The sequence below is a fragment of the Merops nubicus genome, unplaced genomic scaffold (genome assembly GCF_000691845.1).
Source record: "Merops nubicus isolate BGI_N331 unplaced genomic scaffold, ASM69184v1 scaffold18847, whole genome shotgun sequence".
Taxonomy (NCBI): Eukaryota; Metazoa; Chordata; class Aves; order Coraciiformes; family Meropidae; genus Merops; species Merops nubicus.
In genome coordinates this window covers 1-17,470 of record NW_008621191.1, presented here as the reverse complement: position 1 = coordinate 17,470, position 17,470 = coordinate 1, and the positions used below count along the sequence as shown (strand labels likewise).

The following is a 17,470-nucleotide window of genomic DNA, read 5'->3' as shown; positions in this document are numbered from 1 at the left end:
ATACTTAATCTATGTAAAATGCACTTCTAATAAAGAATATGCTTCTTCCGGTCATGCTTCTCACTTCATAGATACACTTTTTACATCGATAAACTTTTTTGTTTCCCTTAGTTGAGATCCGCATAAAAAAAAAAAAAAAAAAGGGGAGAAAAATTAATCAAGAAATCAATGCTGTCAAGTTGTTCCAGCCAAAGGGTACACCAAAAAAGGGATACCATAACACCATACCAAAGGGACAGCAGTTTGTCTACCCCACATTTCTCCCACTAACTCACATGTAACTCCATCCACACTGCTAAAAAGAGCTAAATTATGCCACTATGAGGGCCACTCAATTTCAGTGAATACCACTGCATAAAATTACTGTCTTAGTTTTTCTCCCTCTCATGAAGAATAACTAGGAACTAGAATTGTCTCCATGAACTTCTTGCATAAGATAATCACTGTCAGAACCCAAGTCTTCTTCGTCTACTGATGTTTCTTCTGCCAGACGTTTCATGCCCCGCTGTTGTGAGATGGCCAATGCATATTTAATATTGTAGATATTCCATTCACAGCTATAACAATAAATAGAAGCATGTTAGAAACAAGATTCCATTTTCCTCCCTAAAAGAAAAACACCTCTAAAAGAAGTTTATCTTGAAAGTTCTAACACCACACTACTATTCCCCAACTTACTCCCCATTGTACAGGTTAAATATAACAATACGTACAGTTTTGAAACATCCTCAAAATGACGTTGGATGCTTTTTTGAAGGAACTGAATCACAGGGAGCAGCTTCACTGACCTGGAATGGAGAAAAAGGGCAGTTTGCAGTGCGATTTGTATTGATGTATGGAAGTCTAGAACTTTTCTATACTCTAAATTTTAACAAGCATGCCCATTAAGTTCTTCAACATGAATGTTTTAAGATAACACTAAATAAGGAAAAACGTCTTTGCTTTTGACTCTGCTCTCAATGACTACACTCAATACAAGTAATATATTGCCAGAAATAATTTTTCGTCAAACTGCAGCTTGAAGGATTGATTCTGCTTCCTGTAGTGATGACAGTTCCTCCTGGGTATTACAGCACTTTCTGAACGCAAAGAGCGTTTTAAATCATCTCTTTTACTTCAGCAGCAACAAAAGGAAAAAAATTGTTCCAGTCATTTCAGTAACTAAAACATTAATACTCAATACTGAAGCAAGGAAAGAGTTATACAATGTGCTGGGGTTTTTTTTTAACCTGCAAGACTCCTTTTCAGATTAGCTCTCAATTAGTCTATTTTAAATTTGCTTGGTTTTGTTCCCAAAAGTTTATAAACTCTATACTACAGGTGGACTGAATACAATTCACAGAGCAGGCCCATGTAGTTATAAACAAATATGTAGGAAAGCAGTGTACTAACAAGCTAAGAGTGCAAGCTTATAATCACAAGCTAAGTCTATAAAATGCAGTCAGTACCTCTACATTATCTTCCAGTTTTGTTTAATATGAATAATTGCTTAAAATCACAATTGCCAAATTCTACTGTCACTCTGAAATCTTTAAACATCTGCATGCTAAGCAAGCTATGCAAAGCTTTACCTGTGAGAGCTGAAAAATGCTTTCGCAATTTATCCTCGCATATCATATTACATTCCAATTCTACCACACACACTTTTTAGAATCATAAAATTAGGTAAGTTGGAAAAGACCTTGAAGAGCATCTAGTCCAAACCATAACTTTCATCATTAGTAAAGAAGTTGTAAAAATCAAGTAGCTTTAGTTGTTGTGTAAGCATTATCTAGAATACCAGTATATGTTAAGAAAAAATCTTAAGCTAACAGGTAAATAAATTCTAAAATGTTTGTCAGTGTTTTGACTTTCACAAGATCTCACCTTGTTTTCAGTTTCTGTCCATGAAGCATGAGCAATTTATGAGCCCAAATAAGATAGAATTCTAAATGAGAAGATGTCTCAAAGGCAGAGGCCAGGAACTCCAATACTTTCTCCACATACAGGTCTGGGAGCGATGAGCAGACAACATCAACTATGTAAAACGGAAAAAAAGCCCATAAGACTGATCAGAGTTGAATTCCTATTTGGAATAGCATGAAAGAGGCCATGGGAAAGCATAAGGGGAAAGAGAACAAAAGCACTGTCTTGGGAATGATTTGATATTTAATACTGTATTTCAGGGCACAGTACATCTCTCAAGATGCAAGTCTTTCCTCTTTGAGCCTTTCCTTTTTAGTCACTACTGTATTTATAAGCAAGAACTTGAACTCTCTGAACCCCCATACCCACCCAGTTCTTCCTCCCCACAGGAGACTCTCCCCCCCCACCAGCTGTCCTCCACAACTTTTACTTCCACCCTCTCCTCCTCTTTCGGTGTAACCAGACTTTATTGAAGACTTGTTGCTTCTGACTTCATATGAATTTCTGTATTCAGTGGAACTAGTCATGCCTAACAACCAGAGACACTAAGGGACACCTGAAAAGACAGCAACTTCACCTGCTCACAGGGGGAGTCAGCTGTTGGCAACTGCACAGCACAAAGCAGTGTGATCTATTAGCGTTCAAGACAATCACACACATAACTATGAAGACCTCATTAGACATACTCCCTCTCTCAAAAATGACCAACTCCTATTCTCTGCAACCACTCCAACTGGCCTAAAATTTGAAAAAAATTTTTTTGCTTGTTAAAGTAGCAGGCACGCATTCATTCCATTAACTGCATTACAACACCTGAAAATTCCCTGCCTCATCCTCTGCTCTTGAGGTTTGGTGCCTGTCTCCAGCTTGGAGAAGAGAAGGCTCCAGGGAAACCTTACTGCAGCCTTCCAGTATCTCACATGGGCCTACAAGAAAACTGGGGAAGGACTTTTTACAAAAGCTTGTAGTGACAGGACATGGGGTAATGGGTTCAAACTAGAAGAGGGTAGATTTAGATTAGATGTAAGTAGGAAATTCTTCACTCTGAGCATGGTAGGACACTGGAACAGGTTGCCCAATGAAGTAGGGGATGCTCCATCACTGAAGGTGTTCAAGACCAGGTTGGATGGGGCTTTGAGCAACCTGGTCTAGTGGGAGGTGTCCCTGCACATGGCACAGTGCTTAGAACTAGATGATCTTTAAGGTCCCTTACAACACAAACCATTCTATGATTCTACGATCTACTCACCTTCGTTGCTAGGTACAGCTTCTATGACCTCCTGAATTAACTTCTTTTCGTTCAGCTTGAAGGCCATGATAATAGCCATAGCGTATTCCTTTTGACATAATGTTTTGTGTATATTGCTGGGTGTGATATCAATATCCAGCTCAAAAGGATCGAAAATTAGCCCAGAGTCCAGTGAATAGATCAGAAGACCCTCTGTGGTGGTGGCTGCCCAGCTTCGTCCTAGAAGTAACAATATTTAAGAAAAAAGCTGTTTTTTCTAGGATGGAAATAGAAGACTAATGATAAACAGATTACTTCTTTTTTTTACAAGTAGATAAGACTGAAAGCCAGGCATCACTGATTGACCTGTCAGCAGTGACAATGCCTGTAAAAAATATCAGCTGATAGTGATGTAGACTCAAGTTTCCTAGTTATCCACTGCTTGGAAAAACAGAATACAAACCTAGCAATGCTGTATTAACATCTGAAGAGACCATCTCCAAGGCATTTGTATGTCATTATTACTCCTACAATGCTCTACTCTTTTCCTTGTTTTATATGAAATTAAAAAAAAAAACAAACCTACATGAATTGTCAATACTCACCTGTAGGAGAGAATCGCAGACAAGTCACTCTTATTTCTGGTTTGAAGTGTCGATAACTCATGTCACCTAAGAGAAGTTCAGAAGTGATTTAACATATTTGCCAAAAGTTTTTGGCATAGCTATCAACTCTAATTATGCTGTTATTATTATGCTGAAAATTAATGTGGAACATGTCAAAGCATGGCAGAGTTAAAGACGACAGTGTAAGTAAGGGACAGTTCACATCCAAGAGATCCTACAGCTAAAGTGGTGGAATGGAATTTTGCTCTTTGAAAATTAAATCTGGACTGCTGGGTTCCATATCCAGGAGACCATAATACCTCCTGTTTCCAGTTGCTTCTACTATGCAAAAGGACTCACCCACACATCAGCTGAACACTTATATAGCAGATCCCAGTGGCTACAGAACATTGAGGTAAAATTAAGAGTTGAACAATTCAAGCCCTTATTTGTTATCAACTCTATGTCAAATGCTTTGATCCACATAAAACTAGTGATGAGAGAGCAAAATCAAAAGCCGTACCTCTTTTTACTCCAGGAAGAGGAATGGCAACACCATCTTCATCTCCAGCCGCTTCATCAATCAGAGCCATGCTGCCAAATTCAGTCATTTTTCTCCGATCTAAGTACTCCTACAAGAACATTGAAGTTCCATTCACTGCACTGAGTCTCCTCTCAAATACCTGTTTCTAACTCAAAATTCTAGACAGCGTTCAGGAGTTATCCAGCGATTATTTCCTCGCACTTTCTTCCAAAAGCTTCTCCAAAACTGACAATTTCACAACAGTGGGTGTTTTGCCAATGACCAGGCCCAACAAAAATGACAGCACCAGCAGAAAGAGAATCCAATACACAGACTGTATTGTAGACAAGAACGCTATGATATGAATGACCGCTGGGGGTACAAACAGGTCAACCAGATCAATGCCACCCCCAACGATCCCACAGAAGATGTGACTTGGCCCACAACAGGTGGTACAAACAGAGACCCGAGGTTGCCCACAGTTGGCATGGGAAACAGCCAGACCAGCAAGTTAAATACATAAGAAAAATGTGCCCACATGGTGACTCACCTGATCGACCCACGTTCACAAAGGTCTGAACAGACTGGGGCCCAGCTCCAGGGAGAGTCAGGAGGTCTGCCCTGAACCAGGACGTTCTGTGGAGTGCACTCCACAGACAGACACTCCTGACTCCCTGCAAGTGGTCCCAGCTTTTATCCCCAAGCAGACACCTGACCTTTGTCAACTCAGTGGGGGACCCCTGGGGCTCATTTCCCTTATGGCTCTCCCTGCAGGGCCGGCTGCACCCTGGGGGGAAGCTATAAGGCAAACTCAGCACCTCTTCATGAAGGGCTGTGGGAATCACCCATACGTCAACCTTAATTCGGGGGCTCAAGGTTCAAACCCCAGCATTTTAGTGGGCAACAGCATCCGACCAGAGGAGAATCTGGCTGCTTCAGTCCTAAGGCCTCAGAGGGCCAAAAATCAGGACAGACCGTGGTTTCACAGTACTGTAATGCTGTTCTACTTCAGAGATGCACTGTTTCCTCAGATGTAGCCCCACCTTCCTCCCCCTCTGGTTCCGTAACTGCCCTGTGATAGTGTAAGGCACATAATGATGCAAATGATATTTCAGGGACCTCCCTGCCCTCCATTTTTAAACACTCATGCCCTCCAGGATTCCTTTCCAGATGGCTCATATCTGGAATACCTTAAGCCACGGTGAGACAGTGTTGAGCACAACAGAGGGCAGCACAGAAAAACAGGCTGCTTCACAAACTTCTGTTGTCAAAGACATAGACTTGGAGCCACAGGCAAATATAGCCTGACATGAACACTGGAACAATCATTCTTCTAGGAAAGGAGACGTTAAGAAGGGTTACTGGAATTTTCCTTCTCATGCTTTTCATCATTCACTTCACTTCTAAAGAAATTTGATTTTGCATTTGGGAATATTCACAAGCTGAGTTTGTAAAGGTCAGTGATGTTCTTCTGTATCCACAATAAAATCCCTCATTTCTTTGCTGACACAAGCAACTGACACCCAGGGAAAGTTTCAAAACTTAGTACAAAACACCAGTAACATATTTTCTCTTCAGTTCTAAGTGCCAACTGACTGCTGATGCTCAGGAGCTCTGCTTATTCTATGCAAACACACTGCAATATGGCAAGACTTGAGTTAGCAGAGTGTCAGGAATTAATCTGTTTTCTGAGTATTTCTTTAACACTCTCCTGCACAAAACCAAGAAAATGACCCTGTGCTTAACAAAATATTCATATATCCCACTGAATGACATGTTATACCCAAAACAAAGTCTTACAGGTGTGTGGGAATGAAAAAACCCAACTCTTGTCACATACCTCCATTGCATCTAAAGAAAAGTTGCATGAGATTTCAAATTTTTTCGTAAGAATCTGTTCCTTGACATTATATATACAGACAAATTTTGACAATCCACCTGCCAGAATAGACTGACCATCTGCCGAGTAACACAGTGTAGTAAAAGATCTAGTAAAGAAAAAGAGAAAGTAGTTAATGTCACTGCTACATCCAAACTAAAAGACATGAGTACTGTGTGAAGCCACAAAAGAGTAACCGTTCCACAGAAAAAGTGGGTATCTTCATTCACACAATACCTACTTAACATGGAAAATCATTTACCACCAACAAGGACTGGGTGCTTTACTATGAAACAATTTAGAACTTCAAACAGGTTTTTGAAGTACTTCCACACTTCTGATTGAGAGTCTCATCTCAGTGAAACTCTCAACTACACCCTATAAAACACTAAGGATGGTCAGTGGAGCTAGAGAAAAAAAGAAGTGTGTTATGGCATATTTTAACGACATGGTTGAGAGCTCATCACTGAAAAAACACTTTTTTTTTTGCCCCCCTCCCCCCCAAAAGTCATTGTTTCCTTTTTTCATTTTCTTGAGTGGAGCAAGATGGGAAAAAGAGGGGTTCAATGGAAAAAGGATGAAACATGACTCCGCATTACACTTGACACTGCAAATTCAATTTGCTCTTAAACACTATTCACATGCATCGTACCACCATGTGACAAAACCCACAGTATATTTTATTTTTTTTCAAACTGTAACTGTTTCTACACACTAACAGTTACATACTAGTACACTCATAACAAGATGTCCACTTAAAAAAAAAAAATCTATTACATTTAGCCAATTAAAAACTTGTCACAAGAGACTTAACATTATGCTGGCAACCTAAGTTTATAACTGATGAAAATGAACAAATGCTCAGAATGATGTTGATCAGTGGATGAACACAGCAGAAGACAAACAGGATCCATCCAGATGTCAAGTCAGGTTGTCTTTTAAAATCTAACATCAGAATCAAAACATCTGAACAGCAGATGCACTCTGAAATATCCACATAAAAAAAAAAAAAAAATAGAAAGAATTCAAAAGCAAAAGCCACTGTGGCACTCTCTTTTAACTGTTGATTTCATTTACTTACTTTCCCTTAGCTGCTTGTTTGGCAGTTATTTTATCAAGCTCCTTCCTTCCCATCTGAAGGTCGTGCCTTCCCTCAATCGAGCCAGTCTGCACCGCATTTTCATGATCCCAGAATGTTATCTGTCCATTCAAAGCAGCAACGGCAAGCTCCTTGCCATCAGGACGGAAAGCAACTACAAGAACTGCAAAGAAATTCATTAACAGTAAAAACAGCAGCCAGATATTTTTCTAAAAGAATACCCAGTATTTTTCTAGGATCTTATCTCAGCTACCAGAAAGAGCTTATACGTAACAAATATAACCATATATTTTTTTTCCTGGACTACACAATTCATCATTAAGCTAGAATTAGTATTAAATAAAAAGATCTTTTGTACTTAGCCAAGTACTATAAAGAATGATCTCAGCTTTTGGGTTTCGTTACCAAGAATAAGTCTGTCTTTGACATGTTCTGTTTGTTCTCTAAATACTTTTGATAGTTTTTTTTATATTTATATAAAATGAAATAAAGGTTACCATCTGAATTCAATATTAGTGTCTCCTTAGTTCTCCAGCTGTCTAACATATCCCATAACTTGACAGTTTTATCCCAAGAAGAACTTGCCAGAACGCACTTCATCGGGTTAAAGGACAAACTGCTGATGGGGCCCTCATGACCTGATAAGACCTAATTGAAGAAGAAGAGGTAACATGGAATTAGGTGAAAGTGCAATTCATGTTGTCTGCATTCATAAACTCTAAATGAACAATAATTAACAGGAATGAAACCATACCCAACTCGTAAACATGTGCCTAAGGTCACTTTTGGACATGTGATATGATGCACAGCAGTAATTCTCAACTTTTTCTTTTCAGAAGTTTAAAAAAAAAAAACAAACTACCACAGCACAGGCATCCATAACCACACTTATGCACACACATAGAGATCAAGAATTAGGAATACAGTGTGCTCCCCACCCCCTTATTAGAAGGATCAGACCAAGTATGAAAAAACAAGTCACTGCTCTGAGAATTCAGTATGTCCTGCAGCTGAAAACTTAAGAAAAAACACTAAAAAAACCCCTGTGACTAGGAGTAATACAGGTTTTTATAGCATGGAGCTCCTACTCTTCTTAAAAAAAAAAAAATCAAGGAAAGAAACTATACTCAAAACTCTAGAGTGTATAAGTTACTATAGTGAGATGCATGCAGCAGCTGTGCCAAATTAAATACATGAATCACTGAGTTCATCCACTTGTACAAAATGTACAGTAATGTTTAAGAACTGAAAACAGAAAATTATTTTGTTTTGCTCAGAAGTAGTGTCCTTCCTTTACTACAACTGCTCTGAGGAGAATGCATTTCAAACTAGCAGTTAATACAGTGGGGATTTAACTTGCAGTTTTCTTGCCCTACACAATGAAAACCTTCTACAAAAGAAATAGTGCCCCTGCTCTGCTTCAGCAAAACTGTCCACAAAATCTGTACCAATTTTAGGACAGCACCTAAAATTTCCTCAATACCTGGAGAAAATATGTAGAAAAGAACATCTGTGAACAACTGCTGGAGGAAAGACTCATGCCCACGTCAACACTTGTAACACTCAGAAATGCTGGTATTTCTAAGCTACAAAGAGCTCATTACTCAAATTCCGAAAAATATTACCCACATAAATCCAGGAAAGCCTCCATGCAATATATCAGAAACTGCTGACAGTAACACAGTGTAGCTCCAGCTACTGAATACAAATGCGAGAAGACATTTCAGGTTGTACAGAAAGCCTGTGATAAAGTCGGTACCGACACAATCTATATTACATGTTAAATTCAAGCCCACCAACACTGTAGATCCTTACATCTAGCAGCCTCCCACTCTGCATTGACCAGATGAATATTTCAAAGGAATCCTGGGAACCAGCCGACACAATCTCGCCACTGGAGTCCACAGCTAAGCAAGAGAACTGACTCGGTCGTGGAGACGTAAAGGTACGGAAATTGCGGTACCTGTTGTAAACGTGAACAGAAACTATGAGAGCACTGCAGCAGATCTAAACATCAGTTTTACGAACATATTTAGAAAAGGATTTTGGTTTAACTGTCTACTCTTCTAAACTATCCAGAGAAAAAATATTCTTTGTATAAAATCAGATGCAATACCTCAGCATGACTCTAGGATTCAAAAAAGGTATTAACAACTCTGCAGAAACAGCAGCCAAAAACACTCAACCAGAAGAGTTTTCTTCTATTACACAGGATATGTCCATTTTCTAGAAAACATAGGCTTGTTTACACATCCAGTTCTGTACACAGTTTTATCATAATGGCTCATCCACTAAAACAATGACAAACTTTCTGTTAAACAGGTGCCATCTCCCCGTTGGAGTTGTACGACCAGACAATGATCTTACTGGACTTCCAGCTTCTCTGAGAAAAGTTCTTCCAGAATTTTCTTCACAGAAACTGGATGGATCAAAAGGATTCCCTATTTACTAGCTAAATCTGGATCAAAGGCTGAAACAAAAATCAATGAAGCAGTACTCACTTCGTGCTACTTCAGCCTGAAATAAGCAACCAGTCTTCTGTATTTTGGGGAGTGAAAGCTGAAGACTAATTGAGATAAAAAAGCTTTATAAAGAGTTACCTGTGTAGATCAAAGGCACGCACAGTTCCATCTAGGGAAGCACTCAAAATGACATAACCATTGGAAGTAAAAGTTACAGCAGTTACACCACTGTTATGTTCTGTAAATGTGATAAAGCAAAAGCTGCTTGAAGTGTTCCACACTTTCACCTGCAAGAGAGCCCAGAAAAGCCTTCTTAGAATCTCCATCATCAGTTCAGAGAGAAAGCAAGAGTAAGGCAAAAGAGCGAAGAAAAATTAGTCCTAGCACACTGCAATAGCATAGAGGACTTCAATATTATCAGTAAGGAATTCTGTGCAAGTGAGGCAAATAGCCCTTTTACCATTAAACACCTAAAAACACATATTCAACATGAAAATCTAAGTAGAAATAGACAAATTTTGAGACAAAATCAAGGAAAACTACAGCACTTTTGAGCATCTTGGGTTCCTAAGCTTTGTACTGCCTACGGGTAACACAAGTGCCAAATTCAGAACTAACTGTGAAGCCATTCCAGAAGCTGCAATTCACAAGAATTTTTTTTTTTTCATTCAATGTATTAGATCTTTGAGTGTTTAAGGTGACTGCATACATAATTAAAAACTTATCTGCTAAAAAGCATAAGTGATGCAATTTTCAGAGCATACCAGTAACAATATATCAGAATATATATGCTCCAGAGAGAAAAACCAAAACATTTAAGTGAGGAGAAAAAAAAGACTTTATGTTAAGAAAAAAAACTGTATCAGTTACAGTAGCACAGATTTCTACATAAAACTGAAATTCAAGCTGCTTATTATGTGACTAAGGCTTAAGTTGGTATTTCAGTAATACTGCTTCACCTACCTTCCCATCCTCCCCTCCAGTTACTATGTATTGTCCATCTGGAGAATACGCCAGTGAAACCATGCTGTTGAAATGTCCCTGCTGCTTCAGCACGTAGGACTCACTCTGCCACTCCCACACCAGGAGCTGACCCAAACCTGTGAAGGCGTACGGAGGATTAAACAGAATTATGAACACAACGACCCTGCAGCCACAAAACACAAAACTGCAAGCAATGTGGTAAAAAACCCAAAAAGTTGCACTAGGCACCTATCAATCCTACTAAAAGTCTTTTCTCTTTTTAAGTTCAAACAAGGCAATTTTTCTCAACAACCAGCTGTACTTGGATTAACATTCTCAACACTACAACAGCAATACAGTCACCTAGCTGATAAATGAGCTGGGAAGAAAAGCAGGGCTGCATATAAAGCTATTAATCTCAGTTGCCATGCAAACCCTTATGGATTGGGTGGGAATGTTGGAAAAGCCACGCAGCTCTGTAAAATGGCATGTGCAACAAGTGGCAAAGGAAGAGACTGGGCCCAGAATTAAAATATAATATTAACTACAGGGGATTTGGGCTCTATCCTAATTCTGTTAGAATTATATGAAACATGTATTTTTTTATTTTGTTAACAAAACAATTTTCCTGAATCACAAGAATTCTGTGAGGAGAAATTGTTCAGGGATACTTGCTTTACTGTATCTAGACACTATAGAGATAAGACTATAAATTATTAAAACTTTAACATTTGGCATAAAGACAAGCAAAAGGAATTTGGACTTGGATGTCTACCACATTCCTCATTTTTCCATGAATATAGACAAAAAAAAAAAAAAAAAAAAAAAAATTACCAACCTGAACAACCAAAGGCAATCCAGTCACCAGTACAGTTGATAGAAATAGAAGCTATCCTTTGGTCTGAAATACTGAAGTAAAAGAATTGAACAATAAATAAAATTGTGTTCTCATGCCTTGTGTGATAGAACTTCAAATCTACGTTTTATTACCTCCCTTCAAGCAAGTTCTCTGATTAAATTTACTGAACTTTAGTATTGCTGTAACACTGAAAGCCACATACAGATTATTTCTTTTCTTATACTCAAAACCAAACAGACAATACTGCCTTGTTTGAAATTAAGACAGAGTATCTACGTCCCAAAGAAAGATGTACTTTCCAGCACGGAGTAATACCCCCCACATTCAAGGCAAAAAAAAAAAGTAATTTGTACAGGGAAATTATGTATTCTTTAGCTAGCATCATACAGTGATGGAAAAGAATTATGGTTTTGTTTTTCAACTTAGAGACAATTCATAGATCATTTTAGACATGTACAACTTTTTTCCAGATACTGTCTTTAATTTCGACAAAGAAACTGACAAAGAAGTCCAAAGTGTTGAAGAAATCTCTAGCAAGCAACTACTCAGGAGCTCCTCATTTACACCTTACTTTTCCATAATACAGTATGGAATGGAGTTAGACTTGGGCAAGAAATACAGTACAACTGTGATTCTGCCTTCCTAGAAATTACAATACTAAATAGATACTCATGTTTTAGATTTTTGTCCTCTCATTATAGATACTTGTGTTTTTAAGGTTTTTGTGCCCTAATTATTCATCCCTCACTACTAAACATGGTGTGGTCTCAGTCAAACAAGTAAGAACCCATCCCCAGAATGTACCCCCACCCCAAATCCAAACCAAACAAGGATGACAACCCCGTACCTTACCTCAGGGAGTGGATCAGGTTGAAATCCGGAAGCTCATGAAGGTGAAAGATTCCAGAGGCAAACCCAGTGACTAAAAGGTGTGTTTTCTTGTGATAGGCTGCAGATGTCAGGTTATTAAAATCTCCCTCTTTATTGAAAAAATACCTGGCATCAAAGAAATAAGAAGGAAGTAAACTCAATGTGAAATAAAAGTATGCCATTACAGCTGCATTTCAATATAGGTCAAGTATTTTAATCAAGATATAGTACAACAAAACTCGAAAGCAACAGTTCCAGAAATTGATAGGCAAATGTATTTTACAGAGCTAGTGAAAGCTAATACTTCTCTTTTCCTCACTGTTTCCAAGTGCTGTGGTCATCTGATTATTAGAAGTGACACCTGATCACACACCATGAAGGGGACTAAAAGTGAACCTCAGAGGAACTGCACTGGGCATTTCCCAGATCATCTACTGCCAACATGGATGGCTCTCCTGAATCCACTGATTATCCTTCTATACCTGAGTCTTCTTACAGAGTAAGGAAATGAGGCAAGAGTCATAAATACTATATGCCTACTGTTTCCTCAGTTTCTTTGTAACTTTATCCCTTACTGGAATTAGACATAGAAGTACCACATGATAGTCAGGTAAAAAGAGCATCTGAACATTATCCAGCAGTTGTATACTTCAAACCCGTTCAGTCTGGAAGTGACGTTCACCAAGGCTAATTCCAGCCTAGGGTGGGGTAGGGTACTTTATACTTTCTTTACAGTCAGAGAGAGACTGAGAACAGAAGCCTAACGTCAGGTGTGATGTCATGTGTTCCCAAGTGGCCCCCCTACATGCATCCCATCTCTCCACCCCTCCGCTGACGAGAGATGGCCTGTGAATGTTATCCTTCAAGCAAAGCTAAATACTGTGACTATCTTAAAAGTGGATTATTCTTTGTAAGCCATGTCTCCTTTGATGTGGACATATAGGCAGATCTTTCAGAGAGGCATCTCCACATAGTTCAACAAAAAGGCTGATGAGCTATCTCTATCAAGCACTGCTGTCCCTTCTTGAAGCCAACCAATCTCTTCTTGCAAGAACTCTCTAGATGTACGAGGATACTGTACTAAAGACCTCATGATGCTTTTTGAGTTTCAAACAGTAACATGTACATTTTAAATCAGTATTTCCTAGATGATCAAAATTACACACATTATTCTGAAGGTCAAGGGTACTGCCCTTCATACAGTCAAGGTAAGACACAGATGTTCCACTGAAATGGGATCTGTTGGAAATTACTAAAACCTGGGCAGTTTTATACTGCACTGACTGAGTGATAAAGGCAAAAAAAGCCCAGTATGGTACATCTCAGTAACAACTCTGTCTCCGGAAAACTGAAAATCACTTACTTTGCAACACGTGAATATTTAACCTTATTTCTTGTCTCTCGCTCATTTGGAGTGGCTTTTCCATGAATTTCTTCACCCTTTGGCTCTTCCAGAAACTCTTCATCATTTTTTGCTGCGTCCTCTTCCCTAGCTGCATCTTTAGGGGGCATGGGCTTCAAGCCATCGAGCTCTGTATCGCACTGCCACACACAGAGGGCCGCGTCCTGGCTGATGGTGTACAGCTAGAGCACAAACACGGAAGCATATGGTGACTGTGTAATACTCAAGACTCTGCTCTCTTGGTAGGAATGATTCTATGAATATAGACTTGTGGGAGGGTTGGCAAGTCTGTGCTCTATCATTAGGACAATACATTACTTAATCCTCTAGAATCTGAGGTGCTTTGATCTGGAAAACTAGCTTGTCCTGAGTACTGGTGCTTTATAGAATCATAAAGGTTAGAAAATACCTCTTAAGATCCTCAAGTCCAACGATCAACCCAGCACAACCATGACCACTAAACCATGTCCTGAAATGCCACATCTACACATTTTTTTAACACCTCCAGGGATAGTGATTCCACTATCTCCCTGGGCAGCCTGTTCCAATGCCTCACCAGTCCTTCAGCCAAGAAATTCTTCCTAATATGCAACAAAACCTGTCCTTCCAGCTGTTAAAGCAATTGTTCAGTACAGACTGCGATACAACGAAACAGAACAATGTCACAAATGTTTCTGTGTTATTGAAAGGATAAATATGAATTGTTGTCCAGCATGGTTTACCTGCCCTCAGATACTTTTCGAAAAGATTAAAGGCAATTTGATTGCCAGTTAGTATTACAGCTAGTCAATTTTTTTAAAATTAAAACTATAAAGCTATTTTTAATAACTTACTCTCCTTCTAAAGCTTACTTCTTGTAAATCCCAATCACAGCAGAGGAGTCAACAGACATATTATTGACGTATTTTCTGAATTCAGAGATATCAAAGTAGTCAGCATCCTTTATCTACAGGTAAGTTTCTGCTTCAACTATTTTAATATCAAAATTCAACAACGCTGTGTTTTTGTACGTACATCTAGACTGTTCTCTTCAAAAAAGCAGGCTACTATTATATCCTTATGCCCTCCAAGTGAGTAGTAGATCAAGTTTGCCCATCGCTGTGCTCCAAACACCCACGTAGACATGTCCTTGCTGCCTACTGCAAAACACCTACAAAAGAAAAGGCAATTTGTATTAGAACGTTGTTTTGAAAACTTCACCGGCTGGAGAACATCCTGAGCAAGAAGACACCAGTTACTACTTTAGAAGTAATTTTAAATATAACAGAGTTGTAAACTGAGGCTGAAAACTCTAGGAAAGGTAGATGAGATACAATACATTCCAAAGATCATCCATACTCACATTCCTAAGACATGTTCCTTTTATAGATAACTAGGCATTTTCAAGCAAGTATCTGTGGTTGACCTCTAATACGTGCACGTACTTATACTTTCAATCTGCCTAATTATAGCTTTTAATTCCAGACAGAATGAGAAAGAATAGCCAAAAAGAATTTTTAAAGCTAGTACAATACTTCAGAGCAAACCAAAATGGACTGTAAATGCACAGAAGCATAACAACGTAAGCAGGTAGTCAGTGCTTTAGTTTAAAAACTCACTTGGAATCATCAGTCCAGTCTATACAAGTTGTTTCATCATATGGACCATAGTAAGTTTTATCCAGAACAAATGCATTAAATTCTCGCTTCTTCCCAGGCGCATGGTACATAAGGGCAATGTTGTCTTTGGTAATCACAAATTTCCTGTCGTATGGGAGAGGAAAAAGCATACCTGTGCTCAAAGCTGTTAAAGCAATTGTTCAGTACAGACTGCAATACAACGAAACAGAACAATGTTACAAATGTTTCTGTGTTATTGAAAGGATAAATGTGAATTGTTGTCCAATGAAAACAAAAAAGTTATTTGCAGATGGATATTATTCCCCGACTTAGGCATTATAAGACAGAAAATCTTCAGTAAAAATCACTTAGGTTGAGTAATTAAATATTTATTCTGTAATTCTTACAAAGGAAGAAAAAGTTCAAACTTTCAAAACAAGATAATGGCCACTTCCAGAAACACAAAGCATCTACACTCCTGTCACCCATATCCTTTAATATAGTCCTGTTGCCACGCTAATTCCCTAACACAGAACTGTGACTCCAACTTTCAAGCAAAAACTCAACCCAGATCACTTTAAGTCGATCCAAATGAGAAATGTTGCCAAAAGGGGAACTTTGCACTTTTTCCTCTCACCTCTCTGACACTTCTAACATTTATGTCACCACGCGATTAAAATATAAGGGACGTGAGAAGAAGCACTCGATCCAGAGAGCTGCCTCTTTCAGTGGCACAGTTGTCTTAAGACTGACCCAAGCCAACAGTGGAACTGTCCCCCCTCACCCATGGGCTCCTTCACTTTACCTACCATACTCTTAACTCTACCAAGGGTTAAGACTCACAGCAAATCTTCTAAGAGTCCCACCACAGACAACATCTGCGACAGGTGACTTCCCTGCGAGTATATGTTTCCAAGGTTTTGCTTTTCCTCTTTTCTTCCCCTCTCAACTTTACAAAGTGACCCTGATCAGCCCAAAATCTCCACTACATTAATCAATTAGTATAATGCCCAGACTGGTCAGAATGTCTTGATAATTACAACTAGTTTCTGGGGCAATTTCTGTTGTTTCATTCTAAAGCATGTACATTTACTTACTTGCCATCGGGGGAAAAGCTGACACTGTGAACTGGCTTGTGAAAATAGAAGCGATGTATCACACACTTCCCAATCAAACTGACAAGCAAGGCAGCTCCCTCTGTCAGGGCAGAAAAAGAAGGATCGTGGAAATATTTAACTGAGTTCCCAAAGAAACCATAACCCTAGCAAGCTCAGCTCCCTTCCTTAAAGGGCACAGGGAGTACATCCTTGGAAACTTTTCAAGACAGCATGCTTAGTATTATTAAGAAGAAAAATCAGTTACAAGTCACTATCTAAATTCTCTAAATAAGTTCTTCTTAGGTTCTGTAACTAAGGAAATCTTCCTCAGAAATTCTAACATAATTCTTAAAGCAGAACACATCCAATCTGTGTTAAGACTGAGTATCTAGCAATATAGACTTCCCTCTCTTAAGGCTTTCATTCTTTCATTTAAAAAAATCCCCCTTCACGAAAGTACCTTCATCAATGAGAATGGCAAGACTTCCATCTGGAGAGAGCCCCACGCACACAATGTTAAGCCGTGTAGCCAATGGGAACGTCTCACACTTATTACTGCAAGAAAAAGATAAAACAGTAGACTGGATACAAGGATGCAGAAGTAACAGTTATCTTCAGTATCAGTGAAATATGATTTGATACCTGTGTTAAGCTGTCCCACTCCCACAAACACCAACACACGGGCTCCCGTCAGGAATAGCAGCATGAGGTGCACCAGTCACACCCCTGGCCTACAGGGAAAGGCAATGGCAGCCTGGGCTCTGCCATATACGACAGACAGGACAAGTCAGCAGCGCGCAAAGAAACCACCACACAACTAAATCAAAGGCAAACCATTTCCCCTCCTTTGCGCTGCTAAAACACCTTAGGGGCTTACGCTATTCTCCCCACAGACAACCCGCGCCGTGCAACACCTCGGCAGCTATTCTACTCCAACGCTAGGCCAGAAGCCTTCCAGGACATTCCGGGCAGGCAGGCCA

The 17,470-nt window shown here is 39.2% G+C and overlaps 1 protein-coding gene across 1 annotated transcript; it reads right to left on the bottom strand.

The window, feature by feature from the left end:
• Positions 1 to 243: 243 nt before the first annotated feature.
• Positions 244 to 17,045, bottom strand: LOC103776861 (periodic tryptophan protein 2 homolog; the record flags this gene model as incomplete). Its single annotated transcript, XM_008944387.1, has 19 exons — positions 244 to 557; positions 714 to 788; positions 1,867 to 2,017; positions 3,155 to 3,373; positions 3,739 to 3,804; positions 4,262 to 4,370; positions 6,102 to 6,249; positions 7,222 to 7,402; positions 7,737 to 7,887; positions 9,055 to 9,202; positions 9,840 to 9,988; positions 10,665 to 10,801; positions 11,503 to 11,573; positions 12,376 to 12,519; positions 13,757 to 13,977; positions 14,810 to 14,945; positions 15,394 to 15,537; positions 16,491 to 16,590; positions 16,951 to 17,045. Coding segments are annotated over 19 exons (2,605 nt in total), but the record flags the coding sequence as incomplete, so codon positions are not given.
• Positions 17,046 to 17,470: the final 425 nt, after the last annotated feature.